This window comes from Cnephaeus nilssonii, assembly GCF_951640355.1.
Source record: "Cnephaeus nilssonii genome assembly, chromosome: 13".
NCBI classification, from domain to species: domain Eukaryota; kingdom Metazoa; phylum Chordata; class Mammalia; order Chiroptera; family Vespertilionidae; genus Cnephaeus; species Cnephaeus nilssonii.
In genome coordinates, this window is record NC_137084.1 from 2,893,155 (window position 1) to 2,919,430 (window position 26,276).

At 67.0% G+C, this 26,276-nt stretch overlaps 1 protein-coding gene across 5 annotated transcripts in view; it reads left to right on the forward strand.

Annotated features, from left to right (window-relative positions):
* The window catches only part of MYRF (myelin regulatory factor), a 31,786-nt gene that overhangs the window by 2,394 nt on the left and 3,116 nt on the right, over window positions 1-26,276 (forward strand). The window contains exons 2-25 of one of the 5 annotated variants that reach the window (XM_079787489.1): window positions 9,449-9,536; window positions 9,691-9,954; window positions 12,063-12,124; window positions 12,979-13,258; window positions 14,476-14,726; window positions 14,816-14,939; window positions 16,515-16,714; window positions 18,228-18,300; window positions 18,474-18,584; window positions 19,235-19,325; window positions 19,730-19,930; window positions 20,133-20,244; window positions 20,732-20,841; window positions 21,316-21,476; window positions 21,552-21,624; window positions 21,866-21,954; window positions 22,465-22,533; window positions 22,951-23,031; window positions 23,200-23,285; window positions 23,401-23,592; window positions 23,840-24,070; window positions 24,663-24,750; window positions 24,972-25,046; window positions 25,378-25,480. In XM_079787489.1, coding sequence (XP_079643615.1) covers window positions 9,449-9,536; window positions 9,691-9,954; window positions 12,063-12,124; window positions 12,979-13,258; window positions 14,476-14,726; window positions 14,816-14,939; window positions 16,515-16,714; window positions 18,228-18,300; window positions 18,474-18,584; window positions 19,235-19,325; window positions 19,730-19,930; window positions 20,133-20,244; window positions 20,732-20,841; window positions 21,316-21,476; window positions 21,552-21,624; window positions 21,866-21,954; window positions 22,465-22,533; window positions 22,951-23,031; window positions 23,200-23,285; window positions 23,401-23,592; window positions 23,840-24,070; window positions 24,663-24,750; window positions 24,972-25,046; window positions 25,378-25,480 — 3,215 coding nt within the window. Of the gene's footprint in view, window positions 1-9,448; window positions 9,537-9,690; window positions 9,955-12,062; window positions 12,125-12,978; window positions 13,259-14,475; window positions 14,727-14,815; window positions 14,940-16,514; window positions 16,715-18,227; window positions 18,301-18,473; window positions 18,585-19,234; window positions 19,326-19,729; window positions 19,931-20,132; window positions 20,245-20,731; window positions 20,842-21,315; window positions 21,477-21,551; window positions 21,625-21,865; window positions 21,955-22,464; window positions 22,534-22,950; window positions 23,032-23,196; window positions 23,286-23,400; window positions 23,593-23,839; window positions 24,071-24,662; window positions 24,751-24,971; window positions 25,047-25,377; window positions 25,481-26,276 lie in introns of all 5 variants that reach the window. The other 4 variants (XM_079787485.1, XM_079787486.1, XM_079787487.1 and 1 more) reach the window with 4 other exon arrangements.

Here is a 26,276-nt window from a genome sequence, read left to right on the forward strand (position 1 = left end):
AGCGGCGGGGCCTGGGCGTGCTCGTGGGTGTACGGGTGGGAGGGCGGGGTGAGAGTGGTGCTTCGAGACTGTGCCGTGGGCTGAGTGTGTGGGAACAGCGTGTGCTCCCGCCCTCGCCCTCGGGGCTGGGGCACCTGCGTTCTCACCTGGTCCCTGCGCGGCCTTGGCCTCTCCCCTGGACAGTGGGTATCGGGGGGCAGGGGCTATGCTTTCTGCTCCGGGGAGCATGGGGCCCCTCGTCTGGCATGGCCCACTCTCTAGGCACGTCAGGCCTATGTCCTGGTCCTGCCCGTGTGGGTGGGCCAAGCGGCGCCCGCCCCGGGGTGGTGGGCTGAGGGCTCAGGCGCTTTGGGCCTCGGGTGGGAGGCTGGGGCAGGGCGGCCCCTCGAGGCTGGTACAGCTGGGTCCCCGTGACCACCCTGCTAATCCCCTGGAGGGAGGCTCCAGGCGCCCACAGTCACCCACGGGCAGAGAGGGGACCCTCCGGGCAGGATGCACTGGCTCCCAGCAGGTAACAGGGCTGCGGTGGCTCCTTGCTTTGACCGACCGGCTGGGGCCTTGAACGCCCAGAGCCCGGTTAGGGACGGGGCAGGGCAGCCAGCGGTCCCAGTAGGGCCTCAGGGGCTCTGGTGAAGGCTCGGCCACCGAGAGCTGTGTGACCTTGTGCGGAACTCTCACCCTCCCTGAGCCCTCTCCCGCCTACAAGGCAGGAGGGGTGGCGCGGAGCTGATGGTCCCTTCAGCTCTGATGAGCCTCGTCTCAGCCCAGGAAGGAGCGTGGGGGCGGGGGGGGAGGGGGGGCGCTGGCCCTGACTTGAGGGGCTCGTGGGCTTGAGTGAGCAGCACTGCCCCCCCAGAGCGCAGGCGGGTGTGGAGGAAGCCTTGGAGACCGAGGGGAACTTGTGAGAGTTTGGGGGCCCTCCACGCAGCCTCTGGGCCCCGCCAGGCCTGGAGGTGGGAGCTCAGTGTTTTCCCTCTGTCCAGACCCGCTGGGGCCCTGGCCTGGCACCTCCTCCTCTCGGCCTCACGGCCCCTCCTGGGCGAGCAGGTGTATCGGACCAGAGATGGGACTTCCCAGGGACTCTTTAGCCGCCAAACAGAGGCAGATGCTCTTGTCTTTTTTGCCTTTGTCCTCCTGACGAGATCTATACGCTGGAGACAGGGCCTCCCCCCCCGCCCCCCAGTCCCCCAGACCACCAGGACCCTGGTTGGAGAGCCACCCTCCACCCAGCCCTGGGGTGGGGCCAGCATTGTCCCCCTTTCCCCCGGGCCAACAGAAGGGGGCTGGCCAGTGTTCGGCAGAGCTGACGCCAGCCCCTGCTCTCTCCCCTGCCACCAGGCCGTGGGGGGGGGGGGGGCCTTCTGTGCCTCCACGGGGCAGGAGGAGGCCTCGGGGAGACCACCTGTGACTGTAGGAGAGGACCCTGCCTGGACGGGAGGCTGGGGCTGAGCTGGGGGTGGGGGGGGTGGGGATGGGTGGTACTAGCAGGTGGAGAGGGAGGCGGCCAAACCCCTGACGCTTAAGGAGATGAGCTGAGCTGCCTCCTAGAGCCACCCAGGGCCCCTGGGGACTCCTGTCCCAGCCCCACCCCCCTCGGTCCTGAGTGCAGCTGGAGGGGAAAGGGGGGGCTGACTCATCCCCTTGTCCCCCACACCCAGCACCAGGGGGGGGGCGGGCAGGAAGTGTTCTCAGGGAAGCAACAATGGCTGTGTGAACAAAGGCGGGGTGGGGGCACCCCAGGAAGCCAGCCCTCCAGGAGGGCCTAGGGGAGAGGAGCCGTGTCCCACCTGCTGGCCCTGGCCCGCTCCTGAGCCTGGGGGCCTGGCAGAGGGTCCCTGGGTCTCAGGCCGGGCCAAGCAGGCTGTTGGGGAGAAAGGCAGGCCGCTCTGGGCAGAACGGCCTCCTCCTGGGCACCTGGCCCCCACTCCCTGGCTCCCAAGGGCTTACAGGACTTGGGGGGCCCTGACAGCAGAGGCTGCTGGGTAACAGCCCAACGGGGCCCCTGATTGGCTGCTGCCCTTGGACTTTGCCCTCCCGATAAGGAGGAGCAGAAATCATTAACTGAATCATTAACGGGGCGGCCCCGCCCCACGAGCCGCCTGCCCTTCCTTTCCACCTTCCTCCTCCTCACTGCCCTCCTCTGGGCCTCAGTGTGCATGGGGGGGGGGCTCCTCTCCCACCCCAAAGTCTCCAGCCCCTGCTGCCAGTGCGTGGGGGCAGCCCCTGGGTTGCGGGCAGGGGCCGGCTGAGGTAATGGTCTGAGGCCTCACTGGGCGTGCTGCGGGGTCTGCTCCCGGGCCTGCTCACTGAGCTCCTCCTCGGGGCGTATCTCCACACCTCCCTGTGCCTCCGTTTCCTCCTCTGTAAAATGGGTGCCTGCCTCCCAGGGTTTGGATTTAGGTAAACGGGGCCTGTGAGGGGCCTGGGACAGTGCCTGGCAGAGGAACGCTCCCCAGAGGTCAGGCTGGGTGGCGAGTGCGGCCCCGCAGGCAGGCTCAGGGCGCGCAGTATGGCCTCATTGGAGGATGTGTTGGTCCACAGGGTAGGCTGGGGCCTCTGGCTGGTGCCGTGCGCCTTGGGAGAGCCCCTCACCCTCTCGGGGCTGCATTTTCTAACAGGGAGGAGAGGGGTCGGCCGTGTTTTGCCTGCTCCCGGGCAGGTCTGGCCCTGCCTGCTCCTGGGGCCGGCTCCTGGATCCTGACGCCCCCAGCGAGGCCCACCGAACCCTTCCCCTCAGAGATTCGGAACTTGGGGGTGGGCCGCCGAAGCCCCAGGTTTTGCATATGTTGTTTCCCAGGAACCCCGGAGCTCAGAGAGGTGCTGGTGGCGTCTCCTCATGTTCGAGAGGGTGGCTGAGGCAGAGAGAAAGGTGACGTGTCAGGCTCACGCAGGGTGGCCGCCCGCCGCAGAGCTGGGACAGGACCCTGGGTCTCCTGGCCTGCAGCCACTCACAGTTGGGTGCCAGCCTGGAGCGAGGCAGGGCCGTGCTGAGGGTCCTGATCAGAGAGGATGGCTGTGCTGGTGACTCCGCCCGGCCCCTTACCCTCTGGGCCTCAGAACCCTCCCTCAGAAGGTCAAGGTTGTATGACATAAACAGTGAGACCCCAGGGGTGCCAAGGCCTGGAGTAGGAAGGGAAGGAAGGGCAAAACCCGGGCCCAGGTCCCCACTGGCCTGGACTATGGGCAGGGGCTCCAGGGAACCCTGTCCCCCTCCTCCAGGCCACATCCGTGGGAAAGTTCCTCCATCGGACCTAGGTCCCCCAGCCCCCGTAATGCATAGCCACAGCCTCCATCTCCCTGTGGAGTTTGAGGGCCCTCCTTCCCTCGGGGCCTTCCTCCCTCCCCTCTTCATCTCTCAGGCCCCTGTGCTCTCCTCTCCCTCTGCGGGTCTCCCTCCTGGGGCCTGGGGCCTGGGTGGGAGGAGGGCGATCCCACCCCCTTGCAGGGGCTGCCTTTGTCAGGGCACTCGGGGGTCTTGACACTGAGTTTGCTCGGTTAGATCTGGCTCCGGCTGGAGCCGACGGGGAGGTGTGTTGGCCTGGGCCTGCCTTTGGGTCCGTGTGCATTTGTGTGCACGAGTGTACACACCTGTGCCGTGTGCTGAGATGTGAACATGCACAAGCATGCTCGTGCCCCAGGGCCTTTGCACTGGCTCCCACCACCTGGAATGCCCCTCCCAGATGTCCCTGTGGCTCACCTCCTTTACATCTCTGCTCGGTGAGGCCTGCCCGGGCCTTCCTACTTAGAATTGCAGTTTCTCCCCACTCTCCTGGTCCCTGGCCCCGCGCCCGGCTTTGTTTTCTCGGAGCCTCTGTCACCTGCTAAACCGCCATGGACTTGACGGACCTATCGTGTGGCTCTGCCTCCGGAATGTCAGCTCCGCGTGGGCAGGTCTCGCTTATCTTGCTTAGTGCTGTGCCTGGCACATGGCAGATGCTCCACAAATAATTGTTGAGATGAAAGAGCGCGTATGAAGCATGCTGGGGTGTGGACATGCGTGTGTCCGTGTGGGAGGGGTGTGCCACAGTGTATATGTGTGTGTTCGTATGTACACAATCATGAGCGTGCCAGCGGATACCTGGCTGGGAGTACACCCTTGCGCGCGCACATGCGTGTGGGGTACGGATGGAGACCTGCCCCTACCCCGTGCTGCAGGGTCTCTGTCCCACCTTTGTGGGGAGGGGCCTTTCTCTGGCCTGCCTCTCACGGTCCCTGTGGGCGAGGGCTGGGCCTCAGGCAGGAACTAATGCAGCCCTGTGGACTCCAAGGGCCCCCAGGGCATCATGGGTGCTAAGGGCTGGGGATCCCCAGAGCAAAGCAGAGGCCCCTGGGCCTGGCTTGGGAGCATCCTGGGGCTGTGAGTTCAGCCTTGCGTCGGCCAGACGACAGGGTGGCAGCCGTGTGGCGGCGGGAGGAGGACACAGCTACATCCCAAGGGCAGCCCGAGACTCTGGTTCCCTGGAGGAGGGTGGTCTCTGCAGCATGCGGGAATCCTCCGCATTTTTAACAAGAAGTTGGGAGGGAACCGAGACAACTGTGGCTTAGATTTAAGGACCCGCTGGCAATGGCTCAAGAGCTGCCTCCTTGTCCTTCAGCCCTCGGTGAGGGGTTGCAGGGATGCAAAGCGTGGCTCACGAGATCCAGGATCTGACCTGAAGGCATTTTAAGTGAGAAGCCTGGTCACAGGGGACAGCTAGCAGTTATCATAGTAATCTTAGATCATATTAATAAAGGTAGAAATACAAACCCAAGGAGGGGAGAGACCACTGAGCCCTGTCCCAGTGTGAACTAGTGTGGGACATGTTCATCAGCTCCGTGGATGCTGGGACATGAGCCCTAGCCCTAGGGGCCCTCTGTGCCTGGGGTGGTGGAGGAGGGGGTGCTGGGGCGGGCAGGCGGTCACGGGGGCTGACCCGGGGCAGGGTGGCTAGCACCAAGGCCTGGCGGCGGGACTGTGTCGCGCAGCAGCCTGGGACTGGCCAGGGCTCAGAGGGGCTCGGGGGAGCCAATCTGCAGTAAAGGGGAGAGGCCTGGGGGACAGGGGGGCGGCTGGGTAGGAACGGAGATGGGGGTCCCGAGAGAGATGGAGACAGCACTGCGCGCTGACTGAGGAATGGCCTCCTGGGGCAGGGGCTCTCCCGCCGTCCGGCTGAAGGCGCTGGGCCCTGTCCTCGGAGAGAGAAGGAAGCCGGCCCGTGGAGGACAGGCCACGCGCTGAGGGTCACGCGGCTGTGACGCGGGTGGTGCTACGTTGGCAGACAGGCCTCTTTGACCCCAGGGGGCCCTTAGGGCATCATGGGGGTGCCAAGGTGGGCAGTCTCCGGACCGCTGCTGCCCTGACCTCCTGCCATTGCTTGGGGCCAGGGCGCCCCTCAGATCCCAACACCGGAGGGCCACAGGTTCAGGTGAGCGCGGCCGGGCCAGCATCCTCAGGCCCTGGCCTGCCCTGCCCACAGCCACGTGGCTGACGGGATTTCCGCCATGTTTGGGGCATGAATTGACAAGTGCCCCATTGACGGGCAGGGGGGAGGGTGTGGGCAGGGCACAAGCCACCCACTGTGCCGGGTCCCCACCCTCCCCCGTCCCCCAGGACAATGGCCGAGACTCAGCCAGTGGCCACAGCTGGTGGGGAGGGGGTGGGCATGAGCACGAGGAGGGGGAGGAGGGAGGGGTCCAGGGCGGAGGACCACCTGGGCCCCCCGCCGCCCTCATCTCGCACCTGGCTCGTGGCCCTTCAGCCCCCTTCTGCCCAGCGGAGTGGCCTTGAGGCAGGGAGGAGAGTGGAGGGAGGGGGCTCCGTCCCGCAGCCCGGGCCCAGCCTCCTGGGAAGGGGCCGTGTCTGGATCCTGTTAGAAGCAGGTAATAAAGGACCCAATTAATGAGAAGCATCTGGGGTGCACAGCTCAGCAGGGCAGGGACGGTACCTGGAGGGGCCCTGTCTAGCCCTGGCTTCCGACCACAGGGTGGCCTGCTGGACGGCGGTCCCCAGACCCAGACAGGCCTGGCTCCGGGGTCCTGCTTGCCACTCTGCTCGTCGGCTCCGTGAACGTTTATTGCGTGCCTCCTGAAGGCTTAGATACGCAGATCCCAGACAGCCAGCTCCCGCGTCTGCAAGCGATGTCAGGCCATTCATCCTTCCTGAGCCTCAGTTTCCTCGTCTGTAAAGTGGAGAACAAGGAAACCACCTGCCCCGTACGGCTGTCATAATTAAGGATGAGTCGTATCGAGTGTGTGGTGGCGCTGGGCACGGTGACCACTGGGTGGGTGAGAGCTGTGGGAGAGGGCAGACCCGCCACCCGCCTGTGATGTCTGTGCCAGGCCGGAGAGCCAGGAGCCTGATGAGCCAGGAGAAAGGAGGCCACCGCACAGGAGGATGGGAGAGGCCACCGCACAGGAGGATGGGAGAGGCCACGGCTCAGGAGGAGGGAGAGGCAGAGACGGCCTCTCGGAGGAACTTCCATTTAAGCGCGCCGAGGAGGGGGCTGTGGGCTTGTGTAAAGGGCCTGATGTGCGGGGCAGGGACGGGCGGGATGTTGGTTCCGGGTCGGAATGGGGCAGGGGCAGGACCATGGAGAGGTGCAGGGAGGAAACTGGGCGGGAGAGGAGGCTGTGGGCAGGCAGGGCCGACCTCGCCAGGCCTCTGGCCGCGAGCATGGGCAGTGGCCGAGGGCTGGAGAAGGGGAGGCGGGGCGCCGCTGTGACCTGGTGGTACCATGTTCTGGCCGTGGGACGGGGCAGCCTCTCGGCCTCCCAGGGAGGCCTGGGAGATCAGCGGGAGGCCCGGCTTCCTGCTGACAGGTATCTGCTGTTGGCTCAGCCGTATTCCAGGGCTATTTCGGGAACCGTGGGGGAAGGGGACCCCCAAGAGTGCCAGGGGCCCTGCCTCCCTCCTGGGTTCCTGGGGGCTCCGCCCCAGCCTCAGGAATCCCCACCCCCACCCTGTCCTCCTGGAATGTTCGGTGAGAAATCTGCACCGTGGTCAGGGGGCAGGCTGGGGGCATCGCCGGGGAGCGGGACCCTTCAGGCCGGCAGGCTGTGTGGGGAGCAGAGCAGGCAGGCCTCAGGGGCTTCCGGCAAAGGAGACGACGTGGGGTCATTGTTCCTCGGGAGGCCCACCAACCCCCAAACCTCAATCTTGTCTCCGACCCACGGGCCCACCCCCATCCCGTCCTGCCGCAGGGGCTCCCTCCTCCCCCCTCCGTCCTCCCGGCCCCTGGCACGGAGGGTCTCTCCTCCCCACAACCACATCTGGTTCTCGTTAGGGTCCCAGGATGCCTCTGCCCGAGGCCCCCCTCTCCTGGGGGAGGTGGGCAGGAGGATTAGGGGTGATTAGGAACACTCCTGGCCAGGGGAGAGGAGGAGGGAAAGAGGGGCCTGGCCTGTTATAAATAGCAACACCGTGACTCCGTCACCCCATCATTCACTGCAGATTCCAAGTTCAGCCTCAGACCTGCAGCTTCGGCGGCCAGGGGGAGGGTGCCCTGCGGTGCCCGCTCCCTCTCCATATCCTGTGTCTGGTCCTCCCCAGGAGCCCCCCTCCCCGCCCATCAGGTGGGGGGTCCCAGGATGGCGGGGAGGTCTCAGTGAGCACCAACCACACCTTCCCCCGTAGTCAGGCCCCTGCACCTGGGCTTGCCTCCTCCTTGCTGGGTTGCCTTGGGCCGGGGACTTGCCCTCTCTGTGCAAAAGGGAATGAAGCTGCAGATTGATTGGGAGGTAACCGGTACAGCACGGAGTGTGGTGTGGGCCTGGCAGGCAGGCAGGCAGGCGAGCCATCCGTCCCGTCACGGTCACGGTCACCGTCGCAGGTGGGGAAGATGGCCGCACGGCCATGAGGAGCCCGTGGGTGCTTGCACGCAATGAGCTCCTGTGATTGTTCGTGTACTTGGCTCCGAACAGTAGGCGCTCAGTCAATGGGCCTCAGGTTAGTAGGGAAGGATGGGGGCGCAGAGTGTAGAAGGGGTTCTAGAACCGCGGCACGCGGACGGGCCATTCCCGCTGGAGCAGCCCCTCTCGCCCTGGCCGCATGGGGCCCTGGCCGGCCACTGGCCGAGCTCGGTGGGTGTCCCTGGCTCCTGGCTGGCTGAGCCGGGGTGGGGGCAGCAGGAGGGCCTGTCCCAGGCAGCGCGTGACTCCCAGGAGGGCTTAGCCCTCATTAATCACCTAAGCGGGGCTCAGCATTCCTGAAATGCCGGCCAGGGCCAGGGAGGAGCCGGGCGGGGGGCTCCCGGGGACCCCAGGGCTCTGGGGATGGGAGGTGAGGTCAGCCACTCCGTCGGCGGGGCACCCGCTCTGTGCCAGGCACCCCACGGCCCTCAACTTGCTTCACCCTCAAAACGAGCCTAGAAAGTGTTCGCCGTTCCTGTCCCCGTTCTACTCGGCCGGAGACTGAGGCACAGAGCGGGTGCGTGGCCTGCCCGGTGTCACCCAGCGGGGAGTAGGGGAGCCAGGATTTATTCCTGGGTCTGTCTGAGCTCCCAGGGCTCACCAGGGGGGGACACGAGGTGCAGACGCAGCTCCGGGGGCCTGTGGGCGGCGCCTTCTGCCTCAGTGGGGCTGCCAGCCCAGGCCAGCAGCGTGGGTGGGGCCGTCCTCCATTATCGGGGCTGACGCATCTCCCACGTCAGCCCCCTTATCACCCCGCCCTCTGGCTCCCCCCGCAAGGTGACCCTGGGAGGGGAGAGGCCAGCGCCTCCCCTCTCCTCCGCCCCCCCCCCCCCGCGGGAGGGGAGGGCCCGGGCCAACTAGGAGGGCCCAGGAGAGGGCGGGTGGAGAGCGAGCCCAGGCCGCCATCATGTTGCCGCTACGAAGCCAGGGCCCTTACCTCTCTGCGCCTCTCACCTGGGCAAAACCGGGGCTCGGCACCCCAGCCTGTTACAGGCTGATGGGCATGTGCAATGGGACTAAGCTGGGCACTCCTGTTTCTGATCCCCACTCTCTCTCCCGCTGGGCCGTGGGGTGCAGGAGGCTCCCCCAGCCCAGGGCCCGTCTCCCCTCCCCCCCAGGATGTGTGGTCCACCTTCCAGGCCTCATGCTCCCTCCCGGGTGCCCACCACGTGGAACCGGCTACTGCGCAGGGCAGGGCAGGGCCCCAGGGTGGCGGGCGTCCACTGGGCATCTAGTTCCTCACAGCGCCCACGGGGCAGGGGGACGACTGCCCCCTTTTACCGATGGAAAGGGGGATGGAGGGCAGGAAGCAGCTGTCTGTCCAGACCTGCGCTCCGGCCGCCGCCCCTCCTTGTTGACTCCAGGTGGCCCTGTGGGCTGGGGTCAGTGCCTCCTGGGAGGGGTGTCAGGTGGTGGACGATGAGGGACTCTGCCCCACAGGGGTGTACACGGATGGGGAGGAGACCCCGCCGGGGGTGAGTTGGAGGGCTGGGCCCAGAGGCCCAGGAGTCTCGGGGAGCTGCACCCACCCCTCCCAGCTCACGTCTGCCCCTCCCCGCAGGCCACGACCTCAGCGGGGCCCTGGAGCCCTCCAACCTGGACACCAGCATCCTGGAGGAGTACATCAGCAAGGAGGACGCCTCCGACCTGTGAGTGGCCGGGACCGCCTCCCCGCCCTGCCTCCGGCCTCGCCTCTCCCTGGGAGGTGACAGCCCTGCCCGGGACAGGCTGACCCCTGCAGCCTGCCTGGCGGGTGGGGCCCCGGGGTCCTGGCTGGCGCTGAGCTTCCCCCCTTCTCCGCAGCTGCTTCCCTGACATCTCTGCTACAGCCAGTGCCGCCTCCTACGCCCACGGGCAGCCGGCCATCCCGGGCGCCAGCGGGGTCCTCCACCTGAGCCCACCTGGGGGTGGACCCTCCCCGGGGCGCCATGGCCCCCTCCCTCCCCCGAGCTACAGCGCCCCGCTCAACTGCAACAACAACAATGGCATGGGCGCGGCTCCCAAGCCCTTCCTGGGGGGCTCTGGGCCCCCCATCAAGGCAGAGCCCAAGGCTCCCTATGCCCCAGGGTGAGTGAGGGCAGGGAGCGTGTGGTGGGTTAGAGGCAGGGCCCCGGGGCAGGCAGGGCGTGGGGCCAGTGACCCGGGGCCTGGGAGGAGCTGGCCAAGGCCTGGCCGTGGTGGTCGGGCTGCCCAGTGGGCAGGTAAGGAGGGTAGGACGAGGGCCAGGCTGAGGAGGGACTCGGGGCTCCGAGCAGAGGAGGGGTGAGGCTGATGGAGATGCTAGAAGAATCTCTGAGCTGTGGGGAGAGTGGACAGGAGGGGGTGAGACCAGAGGGCACAACTGTTTACACACACAGGACCACCTACACACATGTACACACCTACACATGTGCACAGACGTGGACACGCAAACTCCCCTCCCTGCGCCGGCCCCGTCTGCTCAGTCGGGCGCTCAGCCACGTGTGCTGTGGCTGCAGGGAGCCGGCTGATGTGCAGACGTGGGACCTGATGGGCCACCCGAGCCCGCCTCCCAGACCCTCCCGCCCACGTCAGCGGGTCCCCAGCACGGCCCGACTCGGGGCTCACTGGGTCTGGCTGTGACGGAGGGTCCAGGCGGCCACCAGCCCAGCCAGCCAGACGCCAGGGCAGCCCCGACACCCGTTCCCGGGGAAGTCAGGGCGCGTGCGCTCCGCAGAGGGCCTGGGAGCAGGTTCTGGGGTGCCTAGGCGGGGGCAGGGACCCTGTCTCCGGGGGAAATAATGGAGTGCTCTGTCCGGCCCCACCCCCTGGGTCAGCCCCGGGGTCTTCTCTGTAAGTGCGCCCCGATGCACCCCCCCCCCCGCCCGCCCCAGGTGCTGTGGAAACCGGGAGGCATGCTGGGGCGCCGCCGCCTCCTGGCTCCCAGGCTGGGCAGCAGGCAGGGGCGAGCTGGGGGTCAGGGCTGAGCTGCGGAAGGCAGGCATCTGCTCGAGGCCTGGAGGCCCCGCGGCCAGGGCCAAGCCAGGACCCTGAAGGGAAGGGAGGGGGGGGCGCTAAGGTGTAAGAAGTGCCCACTGCTGGACCCCATCCTGGTGGTGTGAGCTCACCCCCGCCCGGGAGCGGCCGGAGGGGAGCTCGCTGGTCCTCGCGGGGTCCAGGGGGAGGGCGAGGCCTGTCCAGAGCCACCTGGACTCTGTGGCTGGGCCCTTCCTGCCCCGCCCCTGCCAGGCCGCGTTCTAGAAGTAAACAGGACAGGCAGGGCCGCCGGCTGTGGGTCCGCGGTCTAGATGGGGAGGGGGTCCATCCCTGAACCCCCGCGGGGCGGGCTGACGAGCACCCGGAGGAGTCGGGGGAAGGGGCACGCGGGCTGTGGGCTCGGGGCCTTGGGTGCCGGGGCCGGAGGGTGTGCAAGACCCTGACCCACTGGAGACACCCGGGGCCGCGGTCAGGGGGAGCGGGGAGCCGACGGGGAGGCCGGCCGTGGGGCTGAGCGGCCTGGTCAGCAGCGGGGGCCGCAGGGAGGTCAGCCCCCGTCCCTTAGCACTTCCTGGTCTCCTCGCGTGGCTGTGGGGGTGGGCACTCGGGGTCCGCCCAGGCCGTGTCCCTGTGGCTGGGCACAGCGGTGGCAGTCTCTCCCAGCTGGGGACCAGGGATGGGCAGAGAGCTGGACCCCCGGGGGGCACACGCTCCCTCCCTGGGCCAGCGCAGGCCGCATGCAGGACGTGCTGACCTCTCGGGGTTGAGTTTGTACTTTTGCTCGAACTCCTGATAAAACCAAACCTGCAGGAACAGAAGAGAGGCAGGCCAGCCGCGCTGGCTCCCTGCCCGCCCGCACCTGCCCCTGGTGGGACAGCCCCCAGGCCCGCCCAGCCCCTAGGGCCCTGCGTTTCCGGGAAGTGGGGGCTTCCGTGGGCAAAGGAAGGGGGGCAGGCGAGGGCCCTCGCCTGGGGACAGAGCCCTGAATGCCTTTGCCATCATGAGGGACAGTGGTGACGGCCCCCAGGTGCCCAGTCGGCCTGAGGCAATGCTGGGCAAGAGCTCAAGACCCCCTCCAACAACTGCCAGGCACCCCGAGGTGCGGGTGCAGAGAAATGCCCCGCGGGTGGGAGTGAGGAGACCTGGCGGCCTCCACCTCGGGGTCCCTGGGCCCTGCCCCCAGACGAGCGGCCCTCCCGACACCCCTCCCTCTCCCGCAGCACGCTGCCCGACTCCCCCCCAGACTCGGGCTCCGAGGCCTACTCCCCCCCGCAGGTGACCGGTGAGTCCAGCGGGCACCGCCCTCCCCCTCTGGGGTTGGGGCCAGTGGTTGGGGCGGCCTTATCGGGAGGGCGGGCGCGGAGGGAGGGGGCCAGCGCTGCCCCACGGGCCGGATTATCGCTGGTCAAATACGCCGGGCGGCGCTGCCCATTGTCTCCCCGCGGGCGGGCGGGGAGCCCGGCCCGGCCCCGAGCGAGTGTCCCTCCGGCGATGCCACCGCCTGCCCGCCGGCGCCATCATGGATGCGCCCTTCGGCGGTAAGTGGACGGCCCGGAGGCCTCCCCAGCTGCAGGCCCACCACGCCCTGGGTGCTGGGGTGCTGTGGCCCCCAGGTGGCCACGGGCAGAAGGATCACGGGCAGCAGCCTCCCCACGGCCCGGAGAGGGGTCAAGAGTTCTGTTTATCTGACCGAAGACATCTCTGGAATGCCTCCTGGAACAAAGGGAGCTGGCCTCCCCGCTCAGGCCGGGGGGGTGGGGGGGGGGGCTGGCCCGGAGCCTGGTAGGGGGCTGCCCGGAGGATGCTGCCACAGGACTGCCCTGGGGGTCTCAGGAGACTCCTTCCTGGGGCCCAGGGAGGAGCTGGGGATGTGGGACTTGCCCAGGGAGCAGGTTCCCAGCCGGGCCCAGTGGAAGGAGCTGGCTAAAGTGGGGTGAAAGGCCGCACCCCCCCCCCCCCCGGGCCGAGGCCTGCCTCCCTGCCCAGGCCTCTAGTGGCCAGCCTGGAGGCTGCCCAGCCCTCCTCCTGCCCTGGGTGGGAGGGCAGCCCCCAGGAGGGGCGGGAATGGGGAGACCCAGGCCAGGGAGCGCTGGTGCCCAGGGCAGGTGTCTGATGCCGGCCCCCTTCTCTCCGCAGACCCTCACCTCCTGCGCACCATCACCCCCGAGACCCTGTGCCACATGGGAGGGCCCTCCCGCCTGGAGCACCTGCCCCCACCCCCAGCCCACCTGCCAGGCCCCCCACCACCCCCACCACCCCCACCTCACTACCCCGTCCTACAGCGGGACCTGTACATGAAGGCGGAGCCCCCGATGCCCCCCTACGCTGCCATGGGGCAGGGGCTGGTGCCCGCCGACCTGCACCACACCCAGCAGTCCCAGATGCTGCACCAGCTGCTGCAGCAACACGGAGCTGAGTAAGACGGGGCTCCCCCGCCCCGGGTGGGAAGATGAGGTGGGGGGTCAGGGGGCAGCAGACGGGACAGAGGTGGAGGTGGGGGCGGGGCAAACCCAGGAAGGGCAGGAGGCTCCGGCCCCAGGACATGGGGTCAGCGCATGCGTCCTTCTGTGCCCTGCAAGGTGGCAGGTATTCCGGCCACGGCCAAGGGCTCACGACTGCCTGGTGGGGCGGCACGGCCACGCCCGTTGTCCGCCTGGGAACCTGGCTGCCGGTCACGGAACTGGGAAGGTCAGAGTGGAGGTGCGCGCCGGGGCTGGGCTGTTCCCAGCACCAGTGACGGCCCAGCCGCCTGGGGTCCCCGGCTCGGAGGAGGTGCCGGGCGCGGACCCGAGCTCCCTGGCCTGCCTCCAACCCGCAGAATTGCCTTTTTATGTTTTACACATGGAGATTTTTAAAAAATATATCTTTATTGATTTCAAATAGGGAGAGGGAGAGAGAGAGAGAAACATCAATAATCAGAGAGTCTCATTGACTGGCTGCCTCCTGCACGCCCCCCAACTGGGGACCAAGCCTGCAACCCGGGCCTGTGCCCCGACCGGGAATCGAACCCTGACCTCCTGGTTCATAGGTCGACGCTCAACCACTGAGCGACACTGGCCGGGCTACACGGTGATATCCCGGGAGATTTAGTTCAAGGAAAGATTCCACTGCCGAAACATTTTGTCAAGCAGGGGAAGGGGTGCTGTGCAGCCCCCCACATTTCAGCCCCGTTCCAAGAAACGCTCCTTCCTGCCTCTGTGGCCCTGGGGTGCTCTGCAGAGGCTCCCCTTGGGGTGACACAGGGTGACACGGGGTCACAGTGGAAGGAGCTGGCTAAAGTGGGGTGAAAGGCCGCACACCCCCTGGGCCGAGGCCTGCCCCCTCACGCCCCCGGTTCTGAGCCCTCCGTGGGCCAGGCCCCTTGCCGTGCGATAGGGACACGCGGGCCAGTCCGGTGTGGCTCCTGCCACCTGGATTCCACAGTTGGGGGGTAGGACGGGGTGACGGGACCAGGGAATGACAGCACAGTGATGGGGAGCTCTGCGGAGGCCAAGCCGGGGCACTTCCTGCAGGAGGTGTCCTCCGGGCTGGCATATCCGGCAGAAACAGGGTGGAGAGGGAGGCCGGGCACTGCCTGGGGGGGAGGGGCTCGGGGGAGCCAGCCCCCCATGGTGCACACCTCTGTCCCTCCAGGCTCCCCACACACCCCTCCAAGAAGAGGAAGCACTCCGAGTCGCCCCCCAACACCCTCAATGCCCAGATGTTGAACGGGATGATCAAACAGGAGCCTGGGACCGTGACCGCCCTGCCTGCACACCCGCCCCGGGCCCCCTCCCCGCCCTGGCCTCCCCAGGGCCCTCTCTCCCCAGGCCCTGGCTCCCTGCCTCTCAGCATCGCCCGGGTCCAGACACCGCCTTGGCACCCACCAGGTGCCCCCTCGCCAGGTACATGGCTGGCCTGCGGGGCCCTGCGGGGGGCGGCCCTTCAAGTGGGGGAGTGGGGCGCCGGGCCCACATAGCATTCCCCCCTCCAGGTCTCCTGCAGGACAATGACAGCCTCAGTGGCTCCTACCTGGACCCCAACTACCAGTCCATCAAGTGGCAACCACATCAGCAGAACAAGTGGGCGACACTGTACGATGCCAACTACAAGGAGCTGTGAGTGAGCTGTGCGCCTCCCCCCTCCTGGCCACACGGCCCCCTGGGGCCCCAGCCTGGCACCATGTCCTAGCGCAGGGCCTGGGAGCACCTGGGTGCCAGGTGGCCCGTTTGCAGGAGAGGGACAGGCTCGGGGCAGAGCTGGGGCTAGTGCTCAGGCTTCCGGACTCCTGGGCCAGCCGAGGCCTCCTTAGGAAGGTGGTGCCTGCCAGGGCGGGGCGAGTCAGGGCTCCTCCTCCCCTCACCCTCCACCTCCGCCTGCTGCATTCCTGGAAGGTAGCCGGAAGCTGTGTTCGCAAGCCATTCCCACAGACCCTCCCTGGAGGGGGGGGGGAGGCTGGTCAGAGGCTGCCTGGATTCGTAGCCCTTCCTCAGCACCCACCTGGCTCAGCGTCCGGCCTGGCCAGGAGCACTGGGACTCCCCTCGCTCCCGCGGGGGCCGGTGAGGGCTGGAAGTGTGGCCCCCCAACTCGCTTGGACACGGCCAGGTCTGGGCAGGGTGGCTGGGCTTGGGCCCTGTCACAGCTGAGACCGGCCTCCTGGAGTCGGGCCCCCGGGCTCTGGGGGACTCCCACCCAGAAGCCCTCAGGCCTAGGGGCTGTCCAGTTGTTCCCGTGGCTGAAGGGTTGAGGGGAGGTGTTTGGGGGTCCAGCCCCTATGACCCCCACTCCTACTTCTGCGCCAGCCCTGCCATCTCAGGCCCCAAGGCCAGGAAGCTGGCAGCCGAGGCTCCAGTGTGGCCCGGGCACTTCCTGGGTGTTTCCCTGGCGCAGTCCGGTGGGCGGAGCCCCGGGAGGGAGAAGCGGGGAGCCTGGGCCTTCCTGTAGACATTACAGGCCCAGAGTCCTTTCCCCACCGTTTGGAGCCATTCTCCCTGCCCAGCTTCCTCCAGGCAGGCACCGGGCATGGGGGGCACTGCTGTGCCTGGGGATTTGGGTGAGGGCAGGCCACCCTGTAATCGCTCTCTTTCCTGCCACCTGGAGGCCCCCCAAAGGGTACGGACTTGGAACACTTTCTCAGCAACAGATGGGTAAACTGAGGCTGGGTCCAGCTGCCCAGAGTGCCCCCGTCCCCACCCGGGCAAACAGGAGTCAGAATGAGGATGTTTGGGGGCCGGAGGGAGCCGGTGGGCAGGGGCTGGGCCAGCTCCTGGCGCCTGGTTCCACCGTTTCCATGGCTACCAGCTGTCAGCCGCAGTGAGGCTCTGCAGACCATCCCCTCTCACCCCGTCTCCCACGAGGGCGGGGGCTTCGGGAGTGTTCTGGGGAGGAGTCGAGTGTGGTGAGGGGCCACCAAGCCCCCCAGGAGTTCCCTCCCATCTGGTGGGCTCAGGTCTCTGGCCCTGTTTCCCTCCTCCGCAGGTGGGGGGTCCCAGGCACGTAGAGGAAAGAATAGTAACTGAGAGGGTGGCAGGCCTGAGCCCAAATCCTCCCGGGACTCAGTTTCCATTTCTGAGAAGTGGGGGCAGCCCTGTGGTTGGGGTTCAGGGTAGGAAGTCGGCCCGCCGGCGTGTGGGGGGACGGAGGCTCTGGGCCCGGCTGGGGCCCCCGTGAGCGCCTGCCCTGCCCGCCCCAGGCCCATGCTCACCTACCGCGTGGACGCCGACAAGGGCTTCAACTTCTCGGTGGGCGACGACGCGTTCGTGTGCCAGAAGAAGAACCACTTCCAGGTGACGGTGTACATCGGCATGCTGGGCGAGCCCAAGTTCGTGAAGACGCCCGAGGGCCTCAAGCCCCTCGACTGCTTCTACCTGAAGCTGCACGGCGTGAAGGCAGGTGTGGGGCCCGGCCAAGGGCGGGACCCTCACGCCACGCCCACCCCCGCCCCGCCTCTGTCCTGCCCCCGGGGATGCCCCTGAACCGTGGGGCTCCGGTGTCCTTCTCCACCCTGACCCCAGGTCTGTGTCCCCAGCCAAGTCCCCCTCTCCTGACCGCGCCTGAAATGAACTCCCCCTCCCCCGGGGCTCCCTTCTCAGGAATGGGGGCTCAGGCCACAAATCCGGGGCCCGCTTGCTCACACCTCATCATGCACCAGACTCTGCTGTCCCCTCTCCCTGGACAAGGCCATGCCCCTCCTTGTCTGCGTGTCCACAGCAGCTTCCACTAGGGCTCCACCCGAGGCCCAGACGGGCATGACACTCCCCATTCCTCCACACACACACTCACATACTCACACACTCACACTCACACATACACACACACACTCACACTCACACACACACACTCACACTCACACATACACACACACACTCACACACTCACACACACACACTCACACACTCTCACACACTCACACTCACACATACACACACACACTCACACACTCACACACACACTCACACACTCTCACACACTCACACTCACACATACACACACACACTCACACACACACACTCACACACACATACTCATACTCACACACACTCACACATACACACACACTCACACACACTCTCACACACTCACACTCACACACACTCACACACTCTCACAACACTCTCACACACACTCACACATACTCACACACTCACACTCTCACACACACACACTCACACACACACTCACACACTCACACACACACACTCACACTCACACACACACACACACACACACCACACACACACACACCCATGCCCTCCTGGCAAAGCCCCGACTTCTGAGCTTAGCCCACAAAGGCCTTCGGGTCTGGGCCACCCTCCCAGCGCCCATCCCACCCCCTCTCCTGGCTGCCTGCTCCCTGGCCTTCACCGTCCACTCCGTCCACTCCGCTGCTGCCGTCCTAGGAGACTTGCCCTGAGGCCCATCTTGACCTAGAGGCCCCGCCCGAGGACCCCTCCCCAGCACAACCTGAGCCCATGAGCTCCCTGGGGGCGTAGCAGGGAGGGGGGCAGGGTGTGTTTCCTTCAGTGTCATATGGGGGAGTCGAGGGGACATGGGAGAGGGATGGAGCGATGGGATGGGTGTGAGTGGGTGTTTGTGGAGGCCGGTTTGGGGTGTGCTCAGGCTGGGGGAGTGTGGGTGTGGACTGGGGGCTATGGGGTGACGGTGGAGTGTGTCTCCCCCAGCATGCACACAGAGGCGGGGCAGGGGTGTGGGTGGGGCGTCTGGGGTGCGGCTGTGTAGGAGAGGACCTGAGTTTTTGGGGAAGCCAGGCTGAGGGGAGGCGGTGCCTCTGCTTCCTCCTGAGCTCCAGCTGGGCCGGACTGGGCTGAGAGGTGAAGGGGGCCAGACCCGGGGGGCGGGGGGAGCCGGCCCTGAGGGCCCACTGGCCCTGCTCCTCCCCAGCTAGAGGCCCTGAACCAGTCCATCAACATTGAGCAGTCTCAGTCGGATCGAAGCAAGCGGCCCTTCAACCCTGTCACGTGAGTGTCTGACCTTGGGGGTGGCCTCTGGGAGGGCTGACCCCGCAGCTGGCTTGGGAGCTGAGGGGGGCTAGGCAGGCACCCACAACGTCCACCCCCATACCTGGGTGCCCGCTGTGGCCTGGCTCTCCCAGCCCCCTGCCTGCCCCCTGAGTGCCTGCCCTTCTCCGCAGGGTCAGCCTGCCCCCTGAGCAGGTCACGAAGGTGACGGTGGGGCGCTTGCACTTCAGTGAGACCACCGCCAACAACATGCGCAAGAAGGGCAAGCCCAACCCTGACCAGAGGTGAGCGGACCCCGCCCCAGAGCCCCCACTGCTGAGGAGGCGCCCGGAAGATGCCGCCCCGTGTGGCCTGCCAGGCACAGAGCCCGCAGACCGACCCGTCCTACCGACCAGGAAGCTGAAGCTCAGCCCCTGGTTGACTAAGGGTGGGAGTGCAGAAGCCTGGCTCCTGGGCAGGAACCCCTCTGCGCGGCCTCGCTGTGCGCCCTGGGGAAATGCCGCCCCCTAGTGGAGACTCAGGTTCCTCCTCTAGCCCTTTGCACTCGCTCGCTTTTTTCTCGATTCCTTTATTCTACTCGGGATTTAATTTTTTAAATACCCCAGATTTTACAAAGCACGGCAGTACAATAAAAAACTGGAGTTTCTTTTCATACAAACTTATTTATTTGGATTTTTTTATATTTCAAATTACTGATACATTCAATACAATTCGACACACGAGCTGCTACCGATGCTAACTGTGTCACACTCGACATCCGAGTGCAAAAGGCTAGGATGGGATGTTCATGCCACTTCCTGGGGTGCCGGGAGCCTGGAGGGGGGGTGGGGGAAGACTGAGCGGGAGTGCTGGGCACTGCATCTGACTGGGGGTGGGGGCGGGAGGCAGAGGCGGGGGCAGGGCCATGGGGCCGCTAAAACGCGATGTGCTGCAGGTACTTCATGCTGGTGGTGGCCCTGCAGGCCCACGCACAGAATCAGAACTACACGCTGGCCGCCCAGATCTCGGAGCGCATCATCGTGCGGGTGAGGGCCACCTCCCCCCAGGGGCTTGAGGGCCCCCCCCCCCCCCCCCCCCAGAGCTGGGAGGAAAGCACCCGGGAGAAATCCCGGGGTCCTGGGGCGTCAGGGGCTGCAGTGCTGGTCCTCTGGGCACTGGCTGTGTGGCCTCGGCAAGGCTCCACCCTCTCTGGGCCTCAGGGTCTCCTAAAGCGTGGAAGTGGACAGGCCTGGGGGCTCCCTGAAGTCCCACACGTAACCAAAAATTGCCGCAATGGGAGGGGCAGTTTAGGTTAGGCATCGTGAGGTGAGGAGCCGTGGCTGGAGCTGGAGGGGCGGCGAGGGGGGGGGCGTGCCCCCTTTCCCAGGGGGCTGCAGATCTCTCCCTCTCCCCACCCCCACACTGATCGATCCAACCCCGACGTGCCTAGGCCTCCAACCCAGGCCAGTTTGAGAGCGACAGTGACGTGCTGTGGCAGCGGGCACAGGTGCCCGACACAGTCTTCCACCACGGCCGTGTGGGCATCAACACAGACCGCCCTGATGAGGCGCTGGTCGTGCACGGCAACGTCAAGGTCATGGGCTCACTCATGCACCCGTCGGACCTTCGGGCCAAGGAGCACGTGCAGGAGGTGGGGCTGGGGCTGGGGGTGGGGACAGCGGGGCTCCCAGGGGCAAGGGGAAGAGGCGGGGGGGGGGGGGGGCGCTGAGCCTGGGTCTCAGGGCCCAGGGATCCCGGAAGCAGGGTCTCCCCTCCCCCCTGCAGCCTCTTGGTCTCCGGGGCGCTGCCGAGGGCCAGGAGGGAGGGTTCCGGCTCAGCCTGGCTCCCCGCAGGTGGACACCACGGAGCAGCTGAAGAGGATCTCGCGCATGCGCCTGGTGCACTACAGATACAAGCCCGAGTTCGCCGCCACCGCGGGCATCGAGGCCTCGGCGCCAGAGACGGGTAAGGCCCGCCTGCGCGCACTGAGGCTGGAGCCGGGGAACCCGGAACCCCGGAACCCTGCCCCGTCCTCTGGTAATGCTGCTCGGGTCTCCCAGAAACCTCCTCCCGGGAACCCCTCCGGGAACCCTCCCTCAGCCCCGGGGGCCTCCCGCCTGGACACTGGAAGCCGGGGAATCGTGCCGGGGATCCTCGCCCCTCTGCCCTGGATGAACCCTGCCTTCATCCCCCCCGCACCCGGGTCCCTGCCCCCTCCCCTGGGATTCTTACTCCCAGGGACCCACCCCGTCCCCCAGCCAGGGGAGCCCCCACCTTGGCCCCTGGAACCGCCACCAGCGAACACTTGCCGGTGGCGCCCCTGCTTCCAGGCTCCTTGGAGCCCAGATCTCCAGCGCCCCGAACCTCTCCTCGCCGCCCCGCCCCCTTACGTGAGGCCCCGCCCCCTTACACGAGGCCCCGCCCCCACGCCCCCCTGGCCCGCCCTCCCCAGGTGTCATCGCCCAGGAGGTGAAGGAGGTGCTGCCCGAGGCCGTGAAGGACGCGGGCGCCGTGGTCTTCGCCAACGGGAAGACCATCGAGAACTTCTTGGTGGTGAACAAGGTCTGCAGCCGGCGGGGGGGGGGGGGGGGCCCTGGGGCGCCCCGGGGCAGAGGGGCGGGTCACCCCTCCAAGGAGGCTGGGCGCGGTGCAGAGCAGCCCTCGGAGGGTGGCTTCGGGCGGTGGGGCAGGGCCGCTCTGGGACCTGCCGGGGTTCCTCTGCAGCGGGCGGCAGCCAGAGCGGCCGCTAAGACATGTTCGTGGCTCAGACGCGGTGTGTGCGAGGTTTATTGTAACTTCCCTGGCTCTCGAGAGGCGGGGCTCCAGGGAGCTTGCAGCAGGTTTTGGCCTCGGCTGCACAGTGAAGTGCTGCCGTGTGAGGCTCCCTGTTCCTGCGGACAGGGGGCCCTGGGAGACGGGCATTCTGACCGGGCGGGGAGGGCAGTTCAGGCCGCGGGAGGGCCTGCGCCCAGGCGCCAGGCGGAGGCTGTCCGAGGAGCACAGGACGCCCTCGACACTGTCCCGTTGCCTCGCCAGGAGCGCATCTTCATGGAGAACGTGGGCGCCGTGAAGGAGCTGTGCAAGCTGACCGACAACCTGGAGACGCGCATCGACGAGCTGGAGCGCTGGAGCCACAAGCTGGCCAAACTGCGGCGCCTGGACAGCTTCAAGTCCACCGGCAGCTCCGGCGCCTTCAGGTGGGGGCGCGGGGCGGGGAGGGAGGGCAGACCCGCGCCCCAGGGCCACCTCTGACCCTGGCCCTCTGGCTGCAGCCACACAGGGAGCCAGTTCAGCCGGGCAGGCAGCGTCCCCCACAAGAAGAGGCCCCCCAAGGTGGCCAGCAAGGTAAGGTGGGCGGGGTGGGGGGCAGGTTGACAGGGGCCTCCCCTCCCCACGGCTTCCTTTCCTGCTTGCCCCTCTCCAGGCTCACTGACCCTCTAGCCCGCCCAGCCCTGCTTTCCCGTCCTCTCCCTCTGCCCCCATGGGAATGAGCCCACCTTGCACCCCTACCTCCAGCAGCACCCCAGTGGGTAAGACCATGGGCTCCCTAAGTCTGGGCCTCTGCTGCTTCTTCCCTTTTCCTCAGCCGCCGTCTGTGATCCCGGAGCAGGCCTGCGTCAGCCAGCGCTTCCTGCAGGGGACCATCATCGCCCTGGTGGTGGTCATGGCCTTCAGGTGACTTGTCCCGCAGGCAGGCTCCGGGGCGGGGCGGCTGGCTGGGGCAGTTGGGCTGCCCACGGGCCCAGGCGTGGGGGAAGAGGAAGGCGTGGCCTGGGGAAGAGGAAGGCGTGGCCTGGGGAGAGGAAGGCGTGGCCTGGGGAAGAGGAAGGCGTGGCCTGGGGAGAGGAAGGCGTGGCCTGGGGAAGAGGAAGGCGTGGCCTGAGGGAAGAGGAAGGCGTGGCCTGGGGAGAGGAAGGCGTGGCCTGTGGGAAGAGGAAGGCGTGGCCTGGGGAAGAGGAAGGCGTGGCCTGGGGAAGAGGAAGGCGTGGCCTGGGGAAGAGGAAGGCGTGGCCTGGGAGAGTCCCTGAGGTCCTGGGGAAGGGGGTGGGCTGCCTCATTCTGTCCTGTCCCCCTGGGGCTGGGAGACCCGTTACAGGCATCCCCTGGGAGCCCAGGCCCTGCCCCAGAGAGAGGGCCCCAGACTGTGGCTCAGCTCTAACCATGTCCCTTCCCTGTGGTCCCCAGCGTGGTGTCCATGTCCACGCTGTACGTGCTGAGCCTGCGCACCGAGGAGGACCTGGTAGAGACGGATGGGTATGTCCCTGGAGGCCCGGTGTCTGCTGAGCCGCCAGCTCAGGCGGGGCTGCGGTGGGCAGCCCCGGGTCAGGGGAGCCACGGAGGCTGCCCCCCCAAGGGGTTCCAGCTTAGGCTCTCAGCCCGTGGGGGGCTGGTGTGGGGGAGGGAGGGCCTCCCTGGGGGGGCGGCTGTCTTCCAGTCCCTGCGGAAACCGGTGTTTCTCTCAGGCCTACCCAGTGCTCCTCCGGGTCACCGGGCCTCTGAGAGTCCAGGGCATCGGCGGGGCCCAGGCTGAACTGAGGGTGGAGGGAAGGAGGGCCAGGGTGGGACCTTGGGCTCTGTCTGCCCACTGTCACCCTCAGCCTCTGGGCCGTCTCTGACTGTGTCTTCTCTCTCCACCGCGTCTGCCCCCCTTTTCCTCTCTGCTGCCCTTAGCTCTTTTGCCGTGTCCACTTCCTGTCTTCTGGCCCTGCTCCGGCCCCAGCACCCGGGGGGGAGCGAGGCCATGTGCCCATGGTACGTGTCCGGGTCCAGCCCCTCCCTCCCGCCTCTGGCTCCGGCTGCCCTCTTCCTGCTCCTTTCCACCTCCCCGCCCACCCCCTCCTGCCCTTCCTGCTTCTCGGGGGCTCCCAGCTTCCCCACCAGCTCCAGCCCCTCTGAGCTCGGCCCCCCCTTCCCCAGCAGGGCCAGCCAGAGCTTTGGGACCACTCAGCTCCGACAGTCGCCCGTGACCACTGGGCTGCCAGGCACACGGCCCTCTTTGCTGCTGGGTGCGTGCCTGGGGCGGGTCTGGACGGGTGGGATGGGGGAGGCGGCTGTGTTCTGCGGGGGGCGGCGGGGGGCTCTGCTGCCCCCTCCGGCTCATACAGCCTCTGGCTTCCTCAGTTACCACCGGCCTGACCCACTCAGCCCCAGGACCGGCCATCCGCACCCTAGACCTGTGCTCCAGCCCCCCCTGCCCCGTCGTCTGCTGCTCCTCGCCCACGCCAGGCCCTGCCACTCACCCTAGTCTTGGCCCCAGCTTTGACCCCAGCCATGGTCGCAGCCCCAGTCCCAGCCCCTCCACTAACCACTCAGGTATGGCTGCTGGGGCCAGGGCTGGGGTTGGGTTTGTTGGCTTTTTAACTGAGTCCAGAGGGAGACCCCACAGGCCATTGGTGGGAGGGTCTCCTGGAGCCCAGGAGGAGGCTCTGGAAAAGATTGGCGGGCCGCCTTGGGGGGACCAAGAGACAGATGGGGTCACCCCGAGTCCAGTGGGGCTGTAGAGACAGCTGGGCAGGAGGCAGCAGCCCCTCTTCTCAGCCTGCCCCGGTTCTGTCCACAGACCCCAGCCAGATGGCCCCGCTGCCCGGCACCAACATCAGAGCCAAGTCCTGGGGCCTGGCAGCCAATGGCATCGGCCACTCCAAGCATTCAAAGAGCTTGGAGCCCGTGGCCAGTCCTTCAGTCCCCTTCCTGGGGGGGCAGGGCAAAACCAAGAACAGCCCCAGCCTCCGAATCCATGGCCGGGCCCGCCGGGGGGTCCCCCCGCCCACTCAGCCCTGGGGCCAAGCAGGTACTTGCCCTGTCCCCCTACACCTCTCAGCCCAGCCCTGCTTCAGCCCAGGCACCTGAGTGTCTGGGTGCCCAGCTGTCAGCGGGTCTTTGCTGAGCATTACAAGTAGCCAGGGATCCGGCGGGGAGCCTGCGGATCGCCGATTGAATCTTCACAGCACCCCCCCAAGAAAGGGACTGTCCCCATTTTTCAGATGAGGAGACAGAGGCGTAGACCAGGGAAGTGGCTCCTCAGGGGCCGGGCAGAGCTGGAATTATACCAACCTGCCTGGCTCCAGGGCCTGGCTCTTCTGTTTTTCCAAACCCCAAACCCTTAGGCAGACAAAGCTGGGAACCCTTCCTTGCTGAGGCTTTTAAACCGGGTTCCGCCACGGGGCCCGGGCTGCCTTGGAGGTTGAAGGGGAGGCCAAGAGCCCTCCTGGCTTCAACCGGCTGGCTCTGCTCTAGATCCTGGGCCTCCTCACCCACTTCCATTTGACGGGTGTTGTGGCTTAAAGGGAAAAAAGTTGAGAAGCTGCGGCTTGCTGAGACTGAAGTTCAAAGTGACCGAGAAACCCCAAGGGGTGGATGCTCACCTCCGCCTCTCCTTGCAGACTCGGCGCCCGCCCTCACCTCCATCCGGCTGCTGGAGAACTCGATGCCCATCACCGCCCAGTACTGTGCTCCGGGGGGCGCCTGCAGGTGGGCTCCTCCCTCCTCAGGGACAGGCTCCCTCAGGTGCTCCGAGCCCAGGCCGTCCACGTGGCCAGCCCTTGCCCCGCTCGGGGAGGACCTTCCCCCACCAGGCGACACAGACCCTGGCCAGGCCCCTGAGGGGCTCCAGGGAGACTGGGGGCGGAGGAGTCCATGGGGGGAGGCTGTGGGTGTGGCCTGGGGCTGAGGAGCCAGCTTTGCCCTTTCAGGCCTGGGAACTTCACCTACCACATCCCTGTCAGCGGCAGCACCCCCCTGCACCTCAGCCTGACCCTGCAGATGAAGTGAGTGCGGCGTCGGGGAGGGGAGACCCTGGTCCCTGGCCGCTAACTTTCCCTGGGCCTCGGTTCCTCATCTGTAGAATGGGCTGCTGCCCGCAGGGGCCTTGAGGACCGTGCAGGACGGTGGGTGGGAGGGTGGAGAGCCTTCTGGGACCTTGACTGTTAGCATTGTTTTCAGGCTGTGAGGATTCGGTGGCTGGGCCGGCGGGGCAGGGAGGTGTGAGGATTCGGTGGCTGGGCCGGCGGGGCAGGGAGGTGGAGTGGAGGGCTGGCGGGGAGGAGGCTGGGCGGAGGCGCTCGGAACCCATTTCCCTGCTACCTGGGCCTCCTGCAGCTCCTCGTTCCCCGTGTCCGTGGTGCTGTGCAGCCTGAGGTCGGAGGAGCCGTGCGAGGAGGGAGGCTTTCCACAGAGCCTCCACGCCCACCAGGACACCCAGGTAGGGGGCAGCTGGGGGGCCCCAGAGCACAACAGGGCCCCCAAATGGGTGAGGAGAGGGAGCCGGGGCCAGAGCGCAGGCATCTGCACAAGGGACACTTGGGGGCCGGGCCTCTGTGGGGGAGGGGCGTGTGTGCACCACACGGCCGAGCCTCTGTCCCGTGCTCTGTCCCGTTCCTGCCTGGCAGAGCGCTGGGAAGAAAATGGCCCCACAAGGACCAACGTGGGTGCAGTGGTGGGGACAGGGACAGGGGCAGGGGCAGGGACAGGGGCAGGGGCAGGGGCAGGGACAGGGCCAGGGCCAGGGGCAGGGGCAGGGACAGGGACAGGGGCAGGGGCAGGGGCAGGGAGAGAGCCCTGGGAGCCCATGGCAGGGAGAGCTGACCTCATCTGGCCTCCGGTCAGGACAGCCACTGGAAAGTCATGTTCATTTCAGTGAGCCCTGAAGGACCATCTGGGACAGTGTCCCAGGAGAGGGGAGCAGCAGAGGCAGAGGTCTGGAGGTGGGGGGGGGGGGGGGGGCGCAGGGGGCGTGGCGTGTTGGCGGAGCTGGAACTGGCGGGGCTGTGAGTTGGGGTGGGGGGCAGTGGGTTGGGAGCCTGGACCTTAAGCTCAGGCTGGGGACGGGGCCCAGCTCCATCTGGATTTGGGGAAGACCCTCAGCTCCCTCCTGCTCTGGAAGCAAGTGTCCGGGACCCTGTCACTCTCCAGTGACTCAGCACAAGTTAAGGGAAGCCCTTCTCAGCATTCGCAAACACGCACTGGGACCCCTCGCAGGCCTGTGCGGGCGGCGTGGG